Source organism: Pygocentrus nattereri, chromosome 28 (genome assembly GCF_015220715.1).
Source record: "Pygocentrus nattereri isolate fPygNat1 chromosome 28, fPygNat1.pri, whole genome shotgun sequence".
Lineage (NCBI taxonomy): Eukaryota > Metazoa > Chordata > Actinopteri > Characiformes > Serrasalmidae > Pygocentrus > Pygocentrus nattereri.
This window is the reverse complement of record NC_051238.1, coordinates 21,708,155-21,729,111: the sequence shown is the minus strand read 5'-3', so window position 1 is coordinate 21,729,111 and position 20,957 is coordinate 21,708,155. Positions and strand designations below refer to the sequence as shown.

The 20,957-nt window shown below is 38.8% G+C and overlaps 1 protein-coding gene across 2 annotated transcripts; it reads left to right on the top strand.

The window, feature by feature from the left end:
* dhx37 (DEAH (Asp-Glu-Ala-His) box polypeptide 37) lies at positions 1-20,526 on the top strand. 2 transcript variants are annotated; one of them, XM_017702794.2, is made up of 28 exons: positions 1-85; positions 882-996; positions 1,770-1,936; positions 3,191-3,303; positions 3,397-3,772; positions 5,450-5,598; positions 6,348-6,440; positions 6,539-6,635; positions 6,842-6,955; positions 7,480-7,581; positions 7,748-7,862; positions 8,839-8,937; positions 9,027-9,088; positions 9,507-9,648; positions 10,312-10,388; positions 10,614-10,846; positions 11,096-11,207; positions 12,653-12,759; positions 12,859-13,047; positions 13,552-13,676; positions 13,770-13,886; positions 15,578-15,750; positions 17,117-17,231; positions 17,624-17,761; positions 18,471-18,565; positions 18,689-18,762; positions 18,855-18,952; positions 19,777-20,526. In XM_017702794.2, exons 2-28 carry the CDS (start codon positions 891-893, stop codon positions 19,851-19,853), a joined length of 3,465 nt encoding a protein of 1,154 aa, XP_017558283.2. In that variant the 5' UTR covers positions 1-85; positions 882-890; the 3' UTR covers positions 19,854-20,526. The 2 variants fall into 2 exon arrangements, with proteins under 2 accessions (XP_017558283.2, XP_017558282.2); XM_017702793.2 differs by having other exon boundaries at positions 12-156.
* The last annotated feature ends 431 nt before the right edge of the window (positions 20,527-20,957 follow it).

The following is a 20,957-nucleotide window of genomic DNA, read 5'->3' as shown; positions in this document are numbered from 1 at the left end:
CAAGAGGGGAAGGAAAAGGAACCTTTGTGACGGCTGTGTGCAGTCGGTACCATTACGGTGGTGCGCAGTGTGTTGTTAACCACACGTGAGTTTTAATGCAAATGTGAACTCGGGAGTTTAAAAGGATTATTTTCGCATACATTACGTTGTTTTATTGTAAGTAAACGTATTGTAATTTAATTGTGCACTGCTGGCGTTTTTTGTTTAGCTATTGAGTTTGTTATTCTCGTTAGCTTGCTTGCTAACCCCTGACTGCTCGTGTGTAAATAGCGTAGTAAACACCAACTTTCAGCTTTAATCCCGTTTTTACCCTCTCTAACGTGCTGTTTTCTGACTGGGATGTTTTAAAAGTGACAGGATAGTTGTCAACATGATAAATAATCATATATTATTTAGGTTAACTACTGTATTCCAGTGAAACTCTGAAATGATGGGTTACCTCAGGCAGAAGTAAAAGTATTCTAGCTATAAACTTGAGTAAAAGTACAAAAGCATCAGGTCAAAAACCTCCTGAGTGCTGGGTAACTTACAGAGCGTCACTGGACATTTCCAGTACTTCCATCTGCCAGCATAAGAGCTCAAGTTAGGCTGTTTTTTAATGAATACTTGGTCTAACATAATTGAGTAAAGCTGTATAGTAGTGAAAATAGAGTCTTGGCCATAAAGAAGTACAGATACTTTTACAAGCAGGACAGAATGAAGTCAAACACAAATAAGGAATTGGTCAGATCTAATAACTTCCATCATAAAGACATAAGTAGAAGTTCTAAGTATTATCATTTGAAAATACTCAGAAAAGTACAAATCTGTTTATCTGACTTCATGTAACGGAGTAAACCTACATTGCTATTCATGAAATGTGTTTGTTGTGGTATTTGTAGTCTTCAGTGATGGGGAGATTGCGAAAGAAGCACAACTGGAAAGGGAGGCAGCAGAATGAAGCCAAACCAGCACCTGCTGCCCACAAGGAGGCTGACGTTGTGGTGGAATTAGGCGGTAATAAAATTTCATCTGCTAGTTTATTTGACTATGGTTAATACCTTAAATTATGATTTTCATGTATAGCTGTCAAGTGTCGCTGCACCTTGTTATTGAATCTTCGGTGACATAACACAACACTGATTCAGAAGTGTTACTAGGCCACCTTATTAGGTGCAGCATTGTCAGAAGTGCTGTGTAAATGTGTTGACTCACTGTCCGCTCTATTAGATTCACCTACCTTGTTGGTCCACCTTGTAGAAGTAAAGTCAGAGACAGTAGCTCATCTTTTGCTACGAAATTGTGTTAGTCATCCTCTAATCCTTCATCACTGGTCAGTTTCTGCCCACATCATGCTGTTGGTGGACTATTCTCAGTCCAGTAGTGACACAGAGTTGTTTAAAAACTCCAGCTGCATGTCACTGCAGAGGTGAGAATGATCCAAATAATACCTGCTGTCTTGACCTGATGTAAAGGGGCTTACAAATAATGCAGGGAAACAGATGGACTACAGTTTGTAATTGTGGAACTACAAAGTGCACCTACATGGTAAGTGGACCTGATAAAGCGGGCAATAGTGTAGGTACCCATAAATCACTGAATATGTAAAGATATAGAACTTACAGGTATGTCTACCTATATAAAGTGGCATAATAATAGTAGTTTGTGTGTTGCTGATGAACACGTTTAAGTCAAGTGAATTCAGTGCACCATTTCTTTCAGGATTAGATTCTGACAGATATGAGGTGTTAAACTGAGATCTGTTGAAGATGGCTGTTTCTTTCTTCCAGACACAGCTGTACTGAAAGGAGTGGATGAAAGCAATGCGCTGGTTCTCCCAGCCACCAAAACCAAGAACCAGAAGGCAGTGCAACCTGTCTGCAAGAAGAAACCTCTGACCAAGAAACAGAGGAAGAACCTAGAGAAAGTTCTGGAACAGAAAGAGAAGAAAGCTCGAGTATGTTGTGGGTTTGTATGTGCGTGCAAGAGAGAGTTCGGTGAAACTGCCACATTGACATTGCTGCTGATGATCCTTCATGTAATCAGTGTAGCGTGAGAATATTGTCATTAGGATTAATGAACGTTGAATGAAGTGAATACAGAAGCGGTCACAACTGCACACGTGAAAGATCTGTGTGCACGTGTGTGTACTGTACATGTCTCCATTTGAACTTTGTTCTGATTCTCATGGGAATTGCAGTTAGGTATTCCTAGTGACCTATTCTTGTTTTTGTTAGTTGTAGTCCATCAGGTAATTTGAACATGATGGAATCAAAAGCTTTGTAAACAAAGGGTCTTGCAAAGTAAATTTAAATTGAGGTTGTAATGTTTCATGTAAAGCCAGCAGTGATTGGGGATTTTGTCTTTTGGCTGCTTTTATATATATATATAAATATAAATGTATATATGTATGTATGTATGTATGTGTGTGTGTGTGTGTGTGTGTGTGTATGTGTGTGTGTATATATATATATATATATATATATATATATATATATATATATATATACACATATACCCACACTGCCAGTTTATTAGGTACTAGGCTAGTAAAAGGTTGGACCCCCTTTTGCCTTCAGAACTGTCTTAAATCTTCGTTGCACACTTTCAACAAGGTGTTGGAAACGTTCCTCACAGATTTCGGTTGGTTATTTGAGTTTCTGTTGCCTTTCTATCATCTGGAACCAGTCTGCCCGTTCTCCTCTGACCTCTCACATCAACAAGACATTTTCCTCCACACAACTGACCGCTCACTGGATATTTCCTCTTTTTCGGACCGTTCTCTGTAAACCCTAGAGATGGTTGTGTGTGAAAATCCCAGCAGATCAGCAGTTTCTGAAATACTCAGACCAGCCCATCTGGCACCAACAACCACGCCACGTTCAAAGTCAATTAAATCCCCTTTCTTCCCCGTTCTGATGCTCGGTCTGCACTTCAGCAAGTTGTCTTGACCACCTCTACATGCCTAAATGCATTGAGTTGTGGCCATTTGATTGGCTGATTAGCTATTTGTATTAACAAGCAACTGAACACCTAATAAACCTTTATTAGGTACACATAATGTACCTAATAAAGTGGCCAGTGAGTGTATATACATTAGTGTTGCCTTCTCAAATGTTTACATACAGCCTGCTGTATTTTCAGACTGTGCTTTGTCTACGTTTCTGAGAGTATGACTGTAAGCTTTACTGCATTTTCTCTCTCCATTCAGCGAGCAGATGTCTTGAATAAACTGGCAGAAGTTCAGCTTCCAGAATCAGAAATGAAGCTGCTATACACAACCTCCAAACTGGGCACCGGAGACAAACTCTATCAGACTAAAAGGTAAGCACATTCACACAAACTATTTTGGATGCTGTTGGTCTCTCTGGATTCACCTGAAATCCTTAAAACCTTTTTTACTTTACCTATTTGTAGATCTCTGCATGAGACCCAAGAAGACAGTTCAGCTCCAGTCAAAATCAGCAGCCTGAGTGGTGCTAACAGAAAGAGGAAGAGGAGGAGGGAGGACGAAGGTGAGAATGAAAGCGAAGTGGATTCTTCTGAGGAAGAAAAGAGTGGAGAATCAGACTCATCTGAAGAAGAAGAGGAGGATGAGACAAGACAAGATGTTTCAGAAAAAGCAAAACCTTCAGAAAAGGTGGCGCAGCAAGAAGACGAGAAACCGAAAGTGGTGGAAGTAAAGGAGGAAAAGAAAGTGGAAAATGAAAAAGAATCAAAAATTACAATGAAAAAGAAAGAGGACTGTCAGCCGGCTGTGTTCATTCCAGTGGACAGGCTGCCGGAGATACAAGTAAGAGAAAAGCTTTGTATTGGGTCATCAGACAAAAACAGTAACTGCCAAAATGTTTGTACTGATAATGCAAGTTTGGGGTATTTGATGAAATTGTGTTATAATGCTGCTTTGTTATTTAGTCCAGCATTATCAGCAAAGGCTTGAACAATGGCTACTTCAGAACACTAGGTGGTGGCATAAGCCTTTTAATTGGCTTAAAGGGAAGGACATTCAGCAAAATAAAACAAGTGGATCTCATCCTTAATTGGAGATGGCTGAAAAATTCATATCATTTTATATCGAAATCACTGACTTAAAGTTTGAAGTGCAATTTTAAAATCACAAGTTTATTTTTTTTTATAGCCTATTCTTTCAACAACATTGCCTTAACAAGTTTTAATCAGATGAGATTTAACCTGATAACAAAACTTGTAAACTGCCTGTAGATGAAGCAACCAAATGCCTATGTGGTGTGACATCACATACACAATTAACTGACCAGCTGGTTTATTGTGTTCATTGTTCAAGACTCAAACCAGAAAAAGTGGATGTGTTGGGCTTCTTGGGTAAGAAAAAAGAACTGGCCTAATTCGATAGAAAATGATTGCAGTTTAAATCACAGTCACATTTATTGTTTACAAAGATATTCTGCTCAAATCCTTCAGCCGTATGACCACATTTCCTTCTCTTGCATCCTTTCTTAGCTCCTCCCTCTGAGGACGCTCGGTAGAGATGTGAGGGTAAGATGACGAGACAGATGCCAAAAATGCGATGCCCTTCACTCACTCGGCGCTTTCATCAGCTGCCGCTTAGCTTAAAGGATCTGCGAATATTAGACACCTGACTTTTCACATGAGCGTCTGTTATTGCTATTCAGTCAACGGTTTCTTTAAAGTTAATCATCCAATGAAAACACAGGGTGGAATTAGAGAAATTGCATTATCTATGTCATGTGCTGCAATACAAGGACTTCCGTGTAGAATGCACCTGACACGTGTTAAAGATGGCGGATTTTGATGACTTTGATCTATTCCTGATTCGCTGGCTGGAGCACAGGGGAGACCGAAGTAGAAGAGACATCAGTTAAGAATTTGAGAATCCAGCCAACAACATAAATCAGCATGACAGGAGACTTAGCTTGCTAAGTACACACACACATATATATGACATGACATACTGTTATCCTAACAAATTCATTCAAGACCATGTTGCAAAAATAAGTAACACCTCAATGAAAGTCGTAGGAGCATAGCTAAATTTTAGACAACAAAATTCTAATGAACAAGAATTCAACCACAGGTGAGACTAATTATTCATTAAACAGGTGTCCAGCAGACAGGTGACTATAAAAGGGCGTTACTTAACAATAAAACCTCTTCCCATTTCATGTCATCAATGGCACCACATGGAAGAGAAATGGTCAGGTCACAAGACCTGCGAAACAAAATATTTTCTTTACACAAGAAAGGTGAAGGCTACAAGAAGATCAGCAAAGCCTTACTTATCAGTCAGAATACCGTAGCAAAAGTGATACAGAAATTTAACAAAGATGGAACTGTACTGTTCAAGCTGCAAATTGAGCATTAGGAAATGATGATGATATCAAATGGTATTGAAAAATGTTTTGTGTTAGTAGTTTTGTCTCGGCCCTAGTTTAGGTGTCTAAAACTCTGATTTTGTGTGTTTGTGCTGTAGGAGGCTCGTCTGAAGTTGCCGGTGTTGGCTGAGGAGCAGGTGATCATGGAGGCAGTCAGGGAGAACGAGTTTGTGGTGTTGTGTGGCGAGACGGGCAGTGGGAAAACTACACAGATTCCACAGTTCCTCTACGAGGCTGGATACGCCAGGTACACCCACTCACAGATTTATAGATATTGCTGTTTGATAAAATTCAGTATTATGCTATATTCCAAACGTATCACAGTATCAGGTGATATTTCAGTTTACATTGATAAAGTTAATGAACATAAGCATAATGGGTAGCACTGCTGCCTCTCCGCATGGCACACTGGGTTCCATTCTCTGTCCAGACAAGCACACTATGCTGTATTGATATGAGTTCTTGGGCAAAACTTCTAATGTTACATTTTCCTTCCATTTTAATATGACGTAATTGTAAGTCACTCTGGATAAAAGCGCCTGCCAAATGACAAATGTAAATATAAATGTGAAAAAAAATATTTATAATTTTTATGTACTGTAAAACAGTCTGAAGCGCTTAGCCTACAGCATATATTGCAGCTGGGTGTCAGGTCCTGGATACCACATGTAAAGTTCACAAAATGGAATTAAAAATTTGCTTTGCAGTTTAATGGACTTTTTAATCGTGGATTTAATGCTCATTATCTATGAAATGTATGGGTGAAAATACTGCTTAAACTGAAAAACAAAAATTGACGGTATGATGATGCTTCTATTTAAACCTTTTATTTAGTACAGTTATGCCATAATTCACACAACAGATGCACAAATACAAACTCAAGGTAAAAAGCTGTATTGACAGTTAAAAATCAATTTTAACAAAGATAATCGTTAATATGTTGCTCTCTCTCTCTGTCTCTCTCTCTGGGTCTCCCTCTCCCACTCTCTCTCTCAGTGCTGGTGGTATAATTGGTGTAACTGAGCCTAGGAGAGTGGCAGCTGTCAGCATGTCTCATCGAGTCGCCAAAGAGATGAATCTCTCTACGGGGTGTGTGCATTGATACTTTGATGCTTTCTTGGTACGTACATCTTAACTGTCTAACCAACTGTGTGTGTGTGTGTGTGTGTGTGTCTGTGTGTTATCAGGGTGGTGTCTTTTCAGATCAGATACGAGGGGAATGTCACAAAAGACACCAAGATCAAGTTTATGACTGATGGTGTTCTGCTGAAAGAGATTCAGAAGGTAATATGCGTGAACAGGCACGCTCAGTCCTACACACCCACTTTACTTGCGCCACCTAAATAATTTATATATGTATATTAACATTTCTCTTTTTTTTGTGTTATCTCATTAAATAAAAAGAATACTGAAATGATTTTGGATATTCATCCTGGCAAACACCTTGGTTTCATTTCAGCTTAATTATGTTCATATTTGTGTCTGTTCAGGACTTCTTGTTGCAGAAGTACAGTGTGATCGTAATTGATGAGGCTCATGAGCGCAGTGTGTACACAGACATCCTCATTGGACTGCTTTCACGCATCGTACCGCTCCGCAACAAGGTAACACAGACAGAAGGAATGAGATGGATCTAATTGCGTATTATTTTGTGTTATATGCAATTATTCCTTTCATAAGAACCAATATAGGATTTTTTTGTTTTGTTTTGTTTTTGTTTTTGCTTCAACTTTCAGTCAAAACTGGCCTTTTTACGGGAAATATTGTGACCCCCTCTGCTTTTCTGTTGTGCGATTGGAAATAGACACAGGGACTCTAGCAGTGTGCAGTTAGTTCTGCGTTCAGATTCGTAACCATACTGTGCTGTTCTGCTTTACCTGGTGGAAAATAATCTGAAAAGCTCTTAAAATTCATTTCTGATGCCCCACGATGCAGTAATAATATTACCAATAAAATCATATTTCTCTTCCCCTGCCGCAACCCCCACCCATCACTGAGAGAAAACGCTCAGCTAGCTCAGAGACCCTCAGTAGTACTGGGTGTCATGTAGATATTATAGAAGGAAAAACACTTTGTGCTTTACCTTTCGTGTTTACTTTAGTGTGTTTGTTCATGTTAAATCCTACAGAAAGGGTTGCCTATGAAGCTTCTGATCATGTCAGCTACACTGCGAGTGGAGGACTTCACTGAAAACAAGAGACTCTTCCGCACTTCTCCTCCAGTCATCTCGGTCAGATCCCTCACTTCCTTCTCTTTTTACGTTCATCTATCATAGAGCTTTAGAAACCACAGTCATGTTTTGCTGTCTGTTTAGTTATTCACATTACTATTCTATACATATCTTGTACCTTAATAAAGGAAACTCTTTAAAGGCATGGCTGTGTTTGTGTGTATAGGTGGAAGCTCGTCAGTTCCCAGTCACAGTTCACTTTAATAAACACACAGCGATGGAGGATTACACAGGAGAGGCCTTCCGCAAAACCTGCAAGATTCACCGCATGCTGCCTCCAGGTCAGACAAACACACATGCTCACAGGTCTCCACTCAGCATAACCAGTTCAAATAGCCAGCTTGAAGATGTGCCGCAGTTTCTGAAACAGAATTAGTCTTAACGTAAATTTTTGATTACTACTGATTGGTACCTTGCCATCATGTTCTCATTTGTGTTTATTACCAAAAATAAATGTGTTTAGGCTAGAGAGCTGTCCAGAGCTGAAAGAAAATTATTCAGATAATAAAGCTGATGAGGCTCAGTTCAGCACGTGCTTTGGTTTGAAGTGATTTAAGCAGCTTAAGAACTTAATCACCTCATGACATGAATAGACCAAAAAGTTCATTTTTAAGAAGATGGTTTAAAAGGCACCTCTGCTTATCTACACCATGCATTACTGCTCAGGCAGCCTGCAACCTGATCAGGGTTGCCAGATTGGGCAGGATCCTTGGTTTAGTGTTTTAGTGCAAGTTGCTAAGAAAATAGTCAGCGATGTTACTTTAGTCAAAATCAACATTATTATTATTATTATTATGATTATTATTATTACTTTTGGCTAATATAGTGAAAAATGTCAAACTTTTTTTATTTTTATAGTATTAGAATATTCATAGAATTTTCAAAAATTTAAATATTTGCAGCCCCACAGTCAACTGTGTTCGAGGGTGTCAAATGCATTGATGTTTCCTTTTCCCCCCCAGAATTTATGTGTGATGCACATTTCATTCATGTGTGTGCGTATTCCGTTCTTAGGAATAAAGAAGTGTTGCAAAAATAATTATATTAAGTTTTTTTTAACATAAACACACGTAAACCTCCTAAGTGAACCTCAGGAGAAAAAATACAATATGTAAAATATGACCCCTTTGATACTAGCCAGTGTCTAACAATAAATGGAATAAATGTTTTTTTATAATTTGCTAAAATAAAAAACCCTGACGCATGTACACATGGATAATTTCCTTAGTTACAGACTGAATCTCTCTTGTGCTCTAGGTGGTATCCTGGTGTTTCTGACTGGTCAGGCAGAGGTGCACTCTGTGTGCAGGAGACTGAGGAAAGCTTTCCCCTACAGAGGCAGTGTACAACACACTGGTCAGTGCACACACGCACACACACACACGTGCACACTAACTATTGCTAACATAACCCTGTAACAAGTCTTTGCATACTTATTGTTACAGACGCAGAGGACACATCAGAGGAGCTCAGGAAGTTTAAGAAAGTAAACAAGAAGAAAACAGTGGTATTGTTATTTATTACTCATATATAAGATAAGATGAGTTTATTGTCATTGCACAGTGTACAATGAAATTGAGCAGCAATCCAACGGCATTTCCTACATACAAAACAATTTAAACATAAGGCTAAAATATATAAAGTGCAGTATTTAAGGAAAAAAAGTATAACAAATCTTAAATATAAAGAAAAAGGACTATAAAACTATATATTCTAAGACAGTCAATAGACAGTAGACAGATGAAGTAGCAGGTGTTGTTGCACATTCCTTGGACAGCTTATAGCGTTATATAATATTGCACATCTAAGAATTATTACACAGAAAGAATACAGATTATAGATTGCACTCTCGAGAACAATCACTGTAGATTATTCACTCTGCTTTTGTTCTTTCTAACTGATCTCTCTTTATCCCTCTCTGTCAGTCTCTTCCAAGGATAGATCTGGATAACTACTCTGCTCTGCCTGTGGATGAGGGCGATGAGGATCGGCAGGCTGGTATCGATGATGATGCTGAGGAAGGTTCAGACCTGGACCTGGATTTAGGCGATAACCCAGAGGACGCTGGTCAGATTTTAATCAAATGTTCTGTACAGTTTTCTCTCAGACTCTGTACCGAGGTTGCACTATTGACAGAAAAATTGCGTTATGCTTATACTGTGATTATCATCCCTGTCCCAAAATCTTATATCTCCAAAATGGTAACTTTACTGAGACATTTCTATGGTAATGTTGAACGATTTTATTTCAAGTTATTTTTAACCATTTTTATTTGTCTGTTTATTATATAATAATATAGGACAGCTATATATATATATATATATATATATATATATATATATATATATATATACACAAATTAATTTACCTTTTTTTGATTTTGTGAACACTGAACCAAAAGTGAAACCAAAGGCGTTCTGAACTTGGCCATCCAAATTTGGACATCATGTCTCTTGTTATCATTTTATGCATGCTGTGCACCATAATACATGGTTTATACATAGTTTCTGCATCTAGGTTATACTGTGCTGGTTCACTGAAACAAGGCAAGTAAAATTAGTTTATGCATATGTGTGCAGGAGAAAGAATGCAAATACAACTGCCTAATCTAAGAGATTTCTTAACCTGCTGTTTTGTTATGTTTAGTCTATGTGAAAGATTGAATTAATTGTCAATATATTATACTCCTGAAATGCATAACTGGAATATGTGTCTGTTTTTGACTCGTAGAGGAGAAGGCTGATCCCTCTATTCCGCTGTATGTGCTGCCTCTGTACTCACTCCTGGCACCTGAACAGCAAGCTAAAGTACTTTATTTCTCATGTTTGTTTAGTTTAATATGCAATATCAATTTTCTTACTACTTTCTTCTTGTTTTATTTAAAGAAAAAGTAAAAAATGCTGAATTGTAATCACATTCTGGCTTCATATGTGCAGGTCTTTTCAGACACATTAATCTGTGCCTTTTGGTGTGTGTGTGTGTGTGTGTGTGTGTGTGTGTGTGTGTGTGTGTGTGCGTGTGCGCACGTACAGGTGTTTCGTCCACCTCCTCCACAAGCTCGTTTGTGTGTGGTTGCCACCAACGTGGCAGAGACATCTCTGACTATTCCTGGTATTAAGTACGTGGTGGACTGTGGCCGGGTGAAGAAGAGATTCTACGACAAAGTGACAGGAGTCTCCTCCTTTAGGGTCACCTGGATTTCACAGGCCTCAGCCAATCAGAGAGCTGGAAGGGCAGGAAGAACAGAGCCGGGACACTGCTATAGGTAAAATTTTTATTTATATCTACATTTATGCATTTGGCAGAGGGTCTTATCCAGCATGACTTACAAATTAGTAATGTAACCGAGGTCTGTGAAGCATAGCGTGGTGTACCCACAATGCTTCACTACCTGTGTGTTCCTCGGTGTACATCTGTATCGGAAAGTCTGGTAGGTGGTTGCCTATTGAAATATCAGTTTTAGTCTGGTTGTGGTTGGTAATGAATGCATGTGTGTTTATTTTTCTGTGTGTAGGCTGTACTCCTCTGCGGTATTCAGTGATTTTAGCTTGTTCTCTGAGGCTGAGATTACCCGCCGACCGGTCGAAGACCTTGTCCTTCAGATGAAAGATCTCAACATTGAGAAGGTTTGTGGAGAGTTTCATACTTCATTCTGTTCACATCTGTTCATGCCTGTTGTTAGGGACTAATATGTGTTTATGTGAATATGCACAAACTACTCAATTAAAATAATTGCTATTAATCACATTCTTTTGTGTAAGTAATCAAGATAAATTGTTTGACTCATTTGCACAAATTTGACCCAAAAGAAATATTTTCTTTCCTTTTCACATGCAGTTCATTCTGTTATAGCTGTACGAGTGAACAAAACAAAACAATTCAGCAAAACAGATACATTTTCATTGTGTGAATGTAAACCTGAACCAAAATTAATATGAAACTCTCATAATTTATATACATTTATCACGGTTTCAAGTTCTCATCACAAACATCCAGTGAGCACAACAAAGGCTGTATGTTCCCACTATTGAGCTATATTTCCACTATATTCCCATATATTGAGCTACTATTCCCACTATCTTCCCACAACAAAGGCTGTACGTTCCCACTATTAATGTAGTCTGCCAGGTTACTGATATCGCTGGCGTTGATGGCATGTTTTGTTTTTAAATGGTACTTCAAATTCTGAACAAATTTATTTTGTTGATAAACAAAATTTCACAGCATGGCAGTGTTGACTTCAGCTGGCAAGCATTTGTTTCTCAAAGAAAGAGTGGAGACTCGAGGAAAAAGATATTTAATGAACGTGCGTCTTCCCAACCAAGCAAGTCTAATTCATCTTGCACAACCATCAAACTTAGTCACTCAGGTAACACACGCCCTCTAGTTGTCTCTTTGTGTAAACGACCCCGAAGCCCCCCTACTTGATGGGCGGCTGCCTCTACCTTTGTAATTAAAATAGCGCTGTTGAGGCCCACCCAGGATTTTATAGCCCACCCCCATCTAGAAGCCAGGATGTCTCCCAAGATATCCCTTCAACAAATGGCAATGCTAGAGTGGGGAGCTACAGATAACCAGATGTGAAATAGGCTGACCATTGGGGGTCGTTACATGACAAAATACTGGCTCTCCACAGCCCCCACACAAAATACAAACAAGATTAACACAAAGGGCAAGGGAAAACAAAAGAAAGCTCAAGAAAAGATACAAAGTTAATAAAAGCACATAAAGTGAAATAAACTAATCTTTAACAGCAGTAACTGTTTGGTTTTATTAAGAAACCCATCAATAGAACGTTTCATACAAAAGCTACACTGTGGTGCAGACGGTCAAACTAGGTGTAAATAAATCATATTAATGCATTATTACTTGTTGAATTTGAACCTTTAATCAGAATCCAAATTATTTATTTACCCAAGCAGGCATCCAATACGGCATCTGTAGTTTGAGACGTATAAAACAAATGAAATGGGTTTTAAATGACCATTAATATCACCATCAAACAAATAGTTCATCTCTGCATGCTTTTACTGTAAACAGCTACTCCATTCAGTACGTGGTGCGTTTTTAGGTTGTGAACTTTCCGTTCCCGACCCCTCCTTCATCTGAGGCGCTGGTGTCAGCTGAGCGGCTGCTTGTTTCTCTAGGAGCTCTGGAGGAACCTCCTCGCCAGGGACGGTACGATCCTTGTCTTTCTCTTCTTCTTTCATTAATCTCTCTCTTCACCACCCTTTCTGCCTTTTCAGTTGCTTTATTAAGTATATCCTTCTCTCTCAGCATGGTGGACATGGAGAGGGCTCGTTTGTCTTGCCCTATAACCCCTCTGGGTCGTGCAATGGCGGCGTTTCCTGTTGCCCCGCGCTATGCTAAGATGCTTGCTCTGGGTCGCCAGCAGGGCTGCATGCCCTACGTCATTACTATAGTGGCAGCCATGACTGTCAGAGAGATCTTTGAGGAACTGGACAGGTGAGCAAACAGCCTTTTAAGATCCATACTGTTGCTGTCCCTAGAAAACCTCATAACCCTTTTCAAAATAACCAGCCTTTACATCATTAGAGCAGTTTATGATAGACTTGGCCTAATATATTGTCTTCCGAAATCAACTTTAATGTCTGTTGATACGGATCCGATTTTTTTCCTTGAAAATTGCTCTACGTTAAAACGATTTACTTGATATTTTACTTAAAGTATTTCCTTCAAGATCCAAAAAAGTCTGCTATGCTCAAACTACTCAAACGCCCTCTACCCACAATAGGACCGCAGAGTGAACAGCATCATATGGCACAATGTGAATGTGTGTTTTATTTACATTTGTGTCATACATGTGTCAATCTTTTGTAAAATCCTGTTTAAGAGCCGTGAGGTTTTCTTTACGACAGTAACGACATGTGAAATCTGGAACATTATGTGGAGTTTGATATAAATATATCTATCTTTTTGTCGTTCTCTCGCTCAACGTGTCTCCATTAGGCAGGCGAGTAGTGAGCAGGAGAGCAGTAAGCTGGCTGGGAGAAAGGCTCGTTTTGTTCAGATGAGGAGGCTGTGGGCAGGGCAGGGTCCGTCTCTACTGCTTGGAGACCTCATGGTGATGCTAGGTAAATCACAAAAACCCACTTGCGTACACACACGTAAAATAAAGTATAAATACACTACTGTATTCTCCAATGAGTTTTATAATTGCTGGGTAGGTGCCGTAGGGGCGTGTGAGTTTGCTGGCTGCATGCCAAGCTTTTGTGAGGAGAATGGTCTTCGCTACAAAGCCATGCTGGAGATACGAAGATTGCGGGGGCAGCTTACTAATGCAGGTGAACAAACACACACACACACACACACACACACACACACACACACACACACACACACACACAAAAGAGCTGTCAAAGTTGCCCAGATGTGTCAAATTTCATTTCCATGAAGCGGTGCATGTTTGACATATTTCAATATGATCTGTTTTATAGTGTTACACTGAAATGCCAGCAAAACAAATTCATGAGCTTTTTGTATCTGCTGTAGTGATGGGGTTTGCATGTCCAGATCAGTCATCTAACACTAATTTGTAAGATAGCAGAAAATGAGAGTAAATTTGTAGTCACAAAAACAACAAACCTCCCAACAACCTTCCTACAAACTCATTCACAGCAATATGTCTTTTATGTTCTCGCTTCTGTTGATTCTTAGACACTTTCAGTATGTTCAGCACATAGTATTCAGCAATGATCGTCCATGGGTGCATGCTGAGATACAGAAGGTGAAATGTATGATACCATAATATTAGGCATGTATTGCACAAGAAAGCTAGAGGATTATGGGTTTTAATTTAGCCTTTATTTCAGACAGTGCTGTTCTTAGATGCTCAAATCACATTTACTTACGTTCAAGTAGTGCATTCTGTCCTGACCATTACTAGCACACAGTCAGAGGTGGACAAAGTACACAAATCATGTACTTGAGTTAAAGTAGAGACACCCAAGGTAAAATATTACTCCAGTAAAAGTAGAAGTCCTTACTCTAGACCTCCACTTGAGTAAAAGTACTAAAGTATTTACCTTCAAATGTACTTAAGTATAAAGTAAAAGTACTAAAAGAGTAATTCTGGCTCTGATGTCCTGTTATCATTTTTATAACAAGACTCGCTTCATGAACTCATTTCAGGTGAAAATCCTCCAGCGTCTCTCTTGGTAAACCAGTCTTTTAATAGAACGTCATTAATTAGTGACGCTGACGTCTATTAAAATGATCATAAGCACAAAACACTGAAGGTAAAGAGTTTCCATCAGGGAGAACCGAGTGGCTCTGAAATCACTTTTTACACACAAGCAAAGTTTCAGTTTAAGATTACTTTGTAAATTAGTTACAAGTTGAATAAAAACTGACTTTAAACTCAGGATCACAAATAAGTTTTCCTTTACTGTGTTGATCTGTAGGCCTCTGTTCATAAACACAAACTAACCCAAACTAATTTACTATAAAATGAAAGTGTTTGTATGAATTCAGAAAAAAAGAAACAGGCCAGTCACGACTGCATATGTGGACATATTTCTATATTGTGCTCTATTTACACAAAGTTAGATTAATTCCATAGTTTAGGTAGATGTGCTATGTATGTGCTCATGACGTTGAACCGTATGCTGCACTGGGTCGGTATGACCAACAGGTCAAAACAAGCTCAGAACAAAGTGACCGCTGGGCCCTGATTGGTGCTCTGGCTTTGCGCTTCTTTTGTTTTGACATGTTACATTTTCATACACACAGAAACCAAAAGGAATGACAGATTTCTCAAAATGTAGGAGTAAAAAGTCGGATATTAGACTCTGAAATGTAGTGGAGTGAAAGTAAAAAGTCTCCCAAAATGGAAAAACTTAAGTAAAGTACAGATGCACAAAAACTACTTAAGTACAGAAACGAATTACATTTACTTAGTTACTGTCAACCACTTCACACAGTAAATCTAAGCTTTTTGTTATATGTTTGTGAATTGTCTCTCTCTACCCCTCAGTGAACGCTGTGTGTTCTGACATGGGCGTTTGTGTGGACAGCAAAATGGCACCCCCTACTGAATCTCAGGTTGTGTGTCTGAGGCAGATTGTGCTGGCAGGCTTGGGCGATCATCTGGCCAGAAGAGTACAAGCTGAAGAGATGCTGGATCCAAAATGGAGAAATGGCTACAAGGTGACCAAATGCACTGTGGTTAACAGTCTTCCAGCATTTACGGGAACTGGGATAAGGGGATATATAATTAGTAGTTAAACACATTTCACTTAAGCTGATAATAATTCTGCTGCATACATATTGTCGCCTCATTCTAATAAAATGTGTTTGACCTGTAAGATTGGCTGCTGTACGTAGAGGACCTCTTTTCTGGTTTCCCACTTGAAATAACGTCCATTTGACTTGAAAAACATCTACTTTGATAACCAGTGTGTGTTGTTTTTGTGTAACGTGTAAAGGCACAATAAAAGTGCACTCTTTGGAAATAAAGTGGTTGCTAGGGATGGCTAGCATTTAAGTGCTTTAAAGAGCACTGATGAATAACTTCTAAAGACGCGATGCCATGAAAGTCACACGTCTTTCAGTGCGGCCAGCATATCTTGCTCCAAAAGACTCATCACAGCATGCAGATTGGGTAGATAAACCTGTTTTCCATCTGCGAAATTAAAACTAGTTAATACAGATGTGCAAATAGCCAACAGGGCTGGCAAAATATAATGCAACAATAAAGTATTAGTTAAATTCAATAAAAATGCACATATAAACATGGATAACATTCACTGAAGTGTTTAAAGCTATCTTTGCGGCCCCTAGTATGTTCTAGGCCAGTTAGGTGATAACATTATATTATAGTTGTCGACTTCCAACTGTAAGGAAGAGCATGCCATTGCTGACCATAAACAAACAAAACAATTTTGGCTTTATTTTGGATTGTTTGGGGTTTTACATTCTGAGGCGATATTTGCAAATGCCAGACAGGTTTTTACCAGCAAAGTCATTCTGTACAGGACGATAAATGTTTCTTTTATGAGCTGAATCATCCCAAGGTAACTTGGCTATCTGCTGTAGATGATAGACTTTTTTGACAAGCTAATGTTCTGAATATAGATGCTTTGTAGAGTGCTAAGCTCATAGTAATCTAATATTTATAAGGTAGGAAGGTATGCTGGTAATTCAGCTGTATGGCTATGCTACTCCACAGGTACTACAGCTGCCTGCCCCAGTTACAGGCCTTTACTCTCATTACAGTTGGTGTGTCTTAACCCTTCAGTGGTTTATAGACTAGTAGAAGTACTTAAGATTTTAGATCTGAAGCAATGTGCTTTGTCCTCTCGATCCTCGTTAAAACTCTCACAGCAGCATTCTGAGCTGTAAAAATCTGTTTAATAAAGTCCAGTTAAGACACCATTACTGTAGTCCACCCTGTTGGGGATGAAGACATGGATGAGTTTCTGTAGGCACAAATAAAATGTTCTTGCTTCAGATACTTTTGTGGATTTGGCCTCTGGCTTGAGTTTAATGTTCTTGTGTATGGCTTGTTGTGTAGACCCCCCTGCTGGATGATCCTGTATTTATCCACCCTTCCTCTGCCCTCCACAAAACACTGCCTGAGTTTGTCGTCTACCAGGAGGTCATGGAGACCACCAAGATGTACATGAAAGGTGTGTGTGAGACACTGCATTTGAGCATTTGTGCGTAATTACAGGTGTGAGGAAAAAGTTGTTTTCCTGTTTTTTTTTGATTGGTTTTCATTGTGAGAAGCCTTTAATCTTCAGTAACTGGCCTTGTTGTCGATTAAGGCTGTAGAAAAAGGTTCTGCTCTTGACGAGTGATCTGAATCCCTACTTGAACTTTTCTTCAAAACGTGCATTCCAAGAAGAAATGAGGTCTCCCTGGTGGCAAAATAGTAACGCTTGGTTTAGCACAAATTGTTTTATTATTTTTTTTTTTTGCACTGTATATGTTACCTGTATTATAGATAAATGTGAATATAGCAGATGCTATTGTGCTGCAGGCTGATGTCTGATGTTTGCATTATCACCATGGCTTGTAGGTGTGTGCGCTGTGCAACCTGATTGGATTCCAAAGCTCATCCCGCAGTATTGTCACTTCAGCGGACCAGAGAAAAACCCCGCCCCCTGGTATTGCCCACACAGTGGCAGAGTGAGGTCTCAACAGCAGAGCACCTTCTGTAAGACTCCTCAAACTTTCTCTGGACTTTTATAGTGCTGTTGATTCTTCCAGTTGACTGTTATTGTGTATGAACTAGGGCTGAATGATTTAGGGGAAAGATATTATGTTGTAAAGATGTTACATTATAATATTTTATGGTTGAGATTAATGTTTCAATATTTGAAAAACAGTAAAGAAGTAAATATAAACTAATTAAAAACTAAATAACCAAAAGGACTTAATTATCACTCCAGCAGAGGAAAGAGTGTGGTTAGAAGGGGCTGTAGGCCAGTAGTTTAATATTGTGATGAGGGCACGATGATCTAGACATAATAGCACATTGCAGTTATATGCAATGTAGTGTACAATGTATTGAAAACACAAAAATGTATTACATTTTTTTATTATTTACTTTTGTGCCTTGATTCATCCCAGCACCCAAAGAACATCTATGATAGGTCAGGATGCTCAGAGCGCCCAGTAAAACGCTGTAGATAGACTCAAGAAACTAGCAATTATGTCACTTCTTTTTGGAGGAGAAAAAGTTTGAGTTGAATATTTTTAAGTCATGAATGCAAGTAAATATGTTGTACTATTCTCTTTGCGCTCTGGTTCAGTTTGGCACATGATGAGCAGCAATTTCTGCTTAAGTTGAACATTTTTCAACTATGTCTACAAATATCCCAAAACTTTGATTAACTTACTCTATGTTGTATGTATGTTCACAGTTAGAATTGGTTGGAAGCTTCCTGCCATAGAATTGGATCATCCAGAAGGCATTGAGCGCTACAAACTGTTTGCCAAGTTTCTGCTGGAGGGACAGGTATGTGCTTCTGGTTGTCCGTATATCGACAATTTGTTATTGGTAGAGCAAAAGAGTAAACAGTGAAGTTACAGTACAGAGGAGGCTTGTACCAAGAAATAATACTCTGGATGAATGTTTCAGGTCTGTCCCAGGTTGCAGCAGTACAGTACACATTTACTGTCTAGCCCCTCGACCATGCTGAAAACTTGGGCCAAGTAAGGACACAATGTATAGAAATAAATGTTATATTTGTCTTTGTATAGCAAGAAATAGGTCGTTTTGTTTGACCTTTTTACGTGTATTTTAGGCTGCAACCTCGCACTGAAGCTCTTTTGGAAGCACTGGTGTCTGAGAAAGTCGACAACAGAGATTCCTTAGAAGCTGCATGGGAAAAAAATGGAAAATGTAAGTATGGCCAGAATTTGTTTGGGACTGATTTTGATTGCTTTTCTGTTTTGTCGATGTAAGTTAAATGTGAACTGATTGATTGTGGTGACCCTGCCATTTGATTTTCTAAATGGCTTAAGAATGGGTGTAGAAGTTTTTGTTTGTTCCATGAAAATTACTCAGATCAAGTAATCAGGAATTGAAGAGATCAGTGCGCTTTACAGTTACAGTGCTCTTAAAATGGTATGTATAAACCCCTGATCTTGACTGTAAGAGCCTAAAATTAAATATGTAATCTTCTAAAGGGAAGAATAAAATAATAAATTCTAAATATTGACTGCTGTATCAGGTCGGCATGGTGACAGGCTGAACTGGTGAATTTGCACGCCAAACACCATCATGGTTAAAGAAACAAAAACATGATATTAACCACAAAATTTTCATATCAACTGAAAAACGCACTACAAAGTAGTACCTTTAACCATTAGCGCACTACAGTCATGCATTAAATTCACATTACATACGTAGTGTAATTACATTTAAATAATTAGATACTGTAATTCCATAATTATTTAAATGTAATTACAGTACATTTCTGTTGCATAATTTAACTACATTTATGTTCAGTGTATATGGTGAATAGATTATATGAATTTAAAGTCTAGGATGGACAGTATTGGTAGAATATTTTCACCTTAAATTTCAGTGCTCAATGAATGAGTGTAGTTATAGAAAGTTACATCATGTTTTTTGTCATCGCCAGTGATAACTTTGACTTCTAAGGGTTAAATGGGGAATGGCATGCGTTTTCATTAAAAAGAAATGTTCATCTCTTTTGACAGATCTCCTGTCAGCATACTGTCAGTGGATTCCAGAGTCGCTTCACCAAGAAGTCATGAAGAGCTGGCCCCCTATCTGACACACACACACACACACCCACACACACCCACACACCCACACCCTGTCTAACCACCTGACTCACCTTCACTCACAACACACTCTCACTCAAACTGGCCCTTTGAACTGTAAACCGGTCTCAGAGGATTTATGTCTTTGTAGCCACGAGGGATTTTAAAGACAGATTCTCCCTCGACTCTGGTGGAATGGACCCAAGACTTTCTCTACATTGCATGAGAAATCTCTGGGAACCAAACCAGCATCTGGGCTGATACATCAGTGTAGTTTTGAATATATTTAAATATGCCTGTTTTAAATGTGCATATTATTTTGACACACACACAACAATACATCAACATTATTGGCTGAAGTAAGCAAACCAGAAGAGAAAATAGTGTGGATGTTATGTTTTGTCCACATGGAAATGCTGTGCACATTTGAATCAAGTAAATTCAGTGAATTCTTTTTTTATATTTCATTTTTCTTTTTCTTTTTTTCCAAGAAGTCACGAATGAAAAGAGTCTCTTGAAAATGAGAACTGGGGCTAATCTGGTTTAGTCTGTGTCTAGGACTAGACCTTAGGCTGTAAACGCTATGAGACGTTCAGGGTCAGACTGGACACTTGGAACGTCATCAGCTGTGCAACTTTTTGGGTTGTGAAGCTATAGCAAATAAAACCTTTTCTTTCTCTCGCACGTGACATAGCAAACCATTTTTCTCTGTATGATGTGCATAAGAGGTTTTCATTTTAAGGTTATTTTTATTTGGAAAAACTAATTTGAACAAACGGGACAAACTAATTGGCATCACACCCACATGAGGAACTCCGGTATTAAGGTTGTTTTCTCAATGAGGAAAATTAGTGGGGTTTCCAAAATCGGTGCTATCATGCACCGTGGCAAAAATGGTCCAAGTATGATATGTTTTGCCCTAGACATTTTTCCTCTGAACGAGATGGATGATGAATTCTCTGAATAACGAAGTCATTAAGGAGCTGAAATATAATGCATTGCTGCATGTGAACTAAGACTGCTGTACACTGAATACACTGGCAGCCTCACTAGAACAGCCCACACAAACCAGCGTTTGGCTGGTGGGGTTGCCAAGTTGCTTTGGCAGTTTTGGG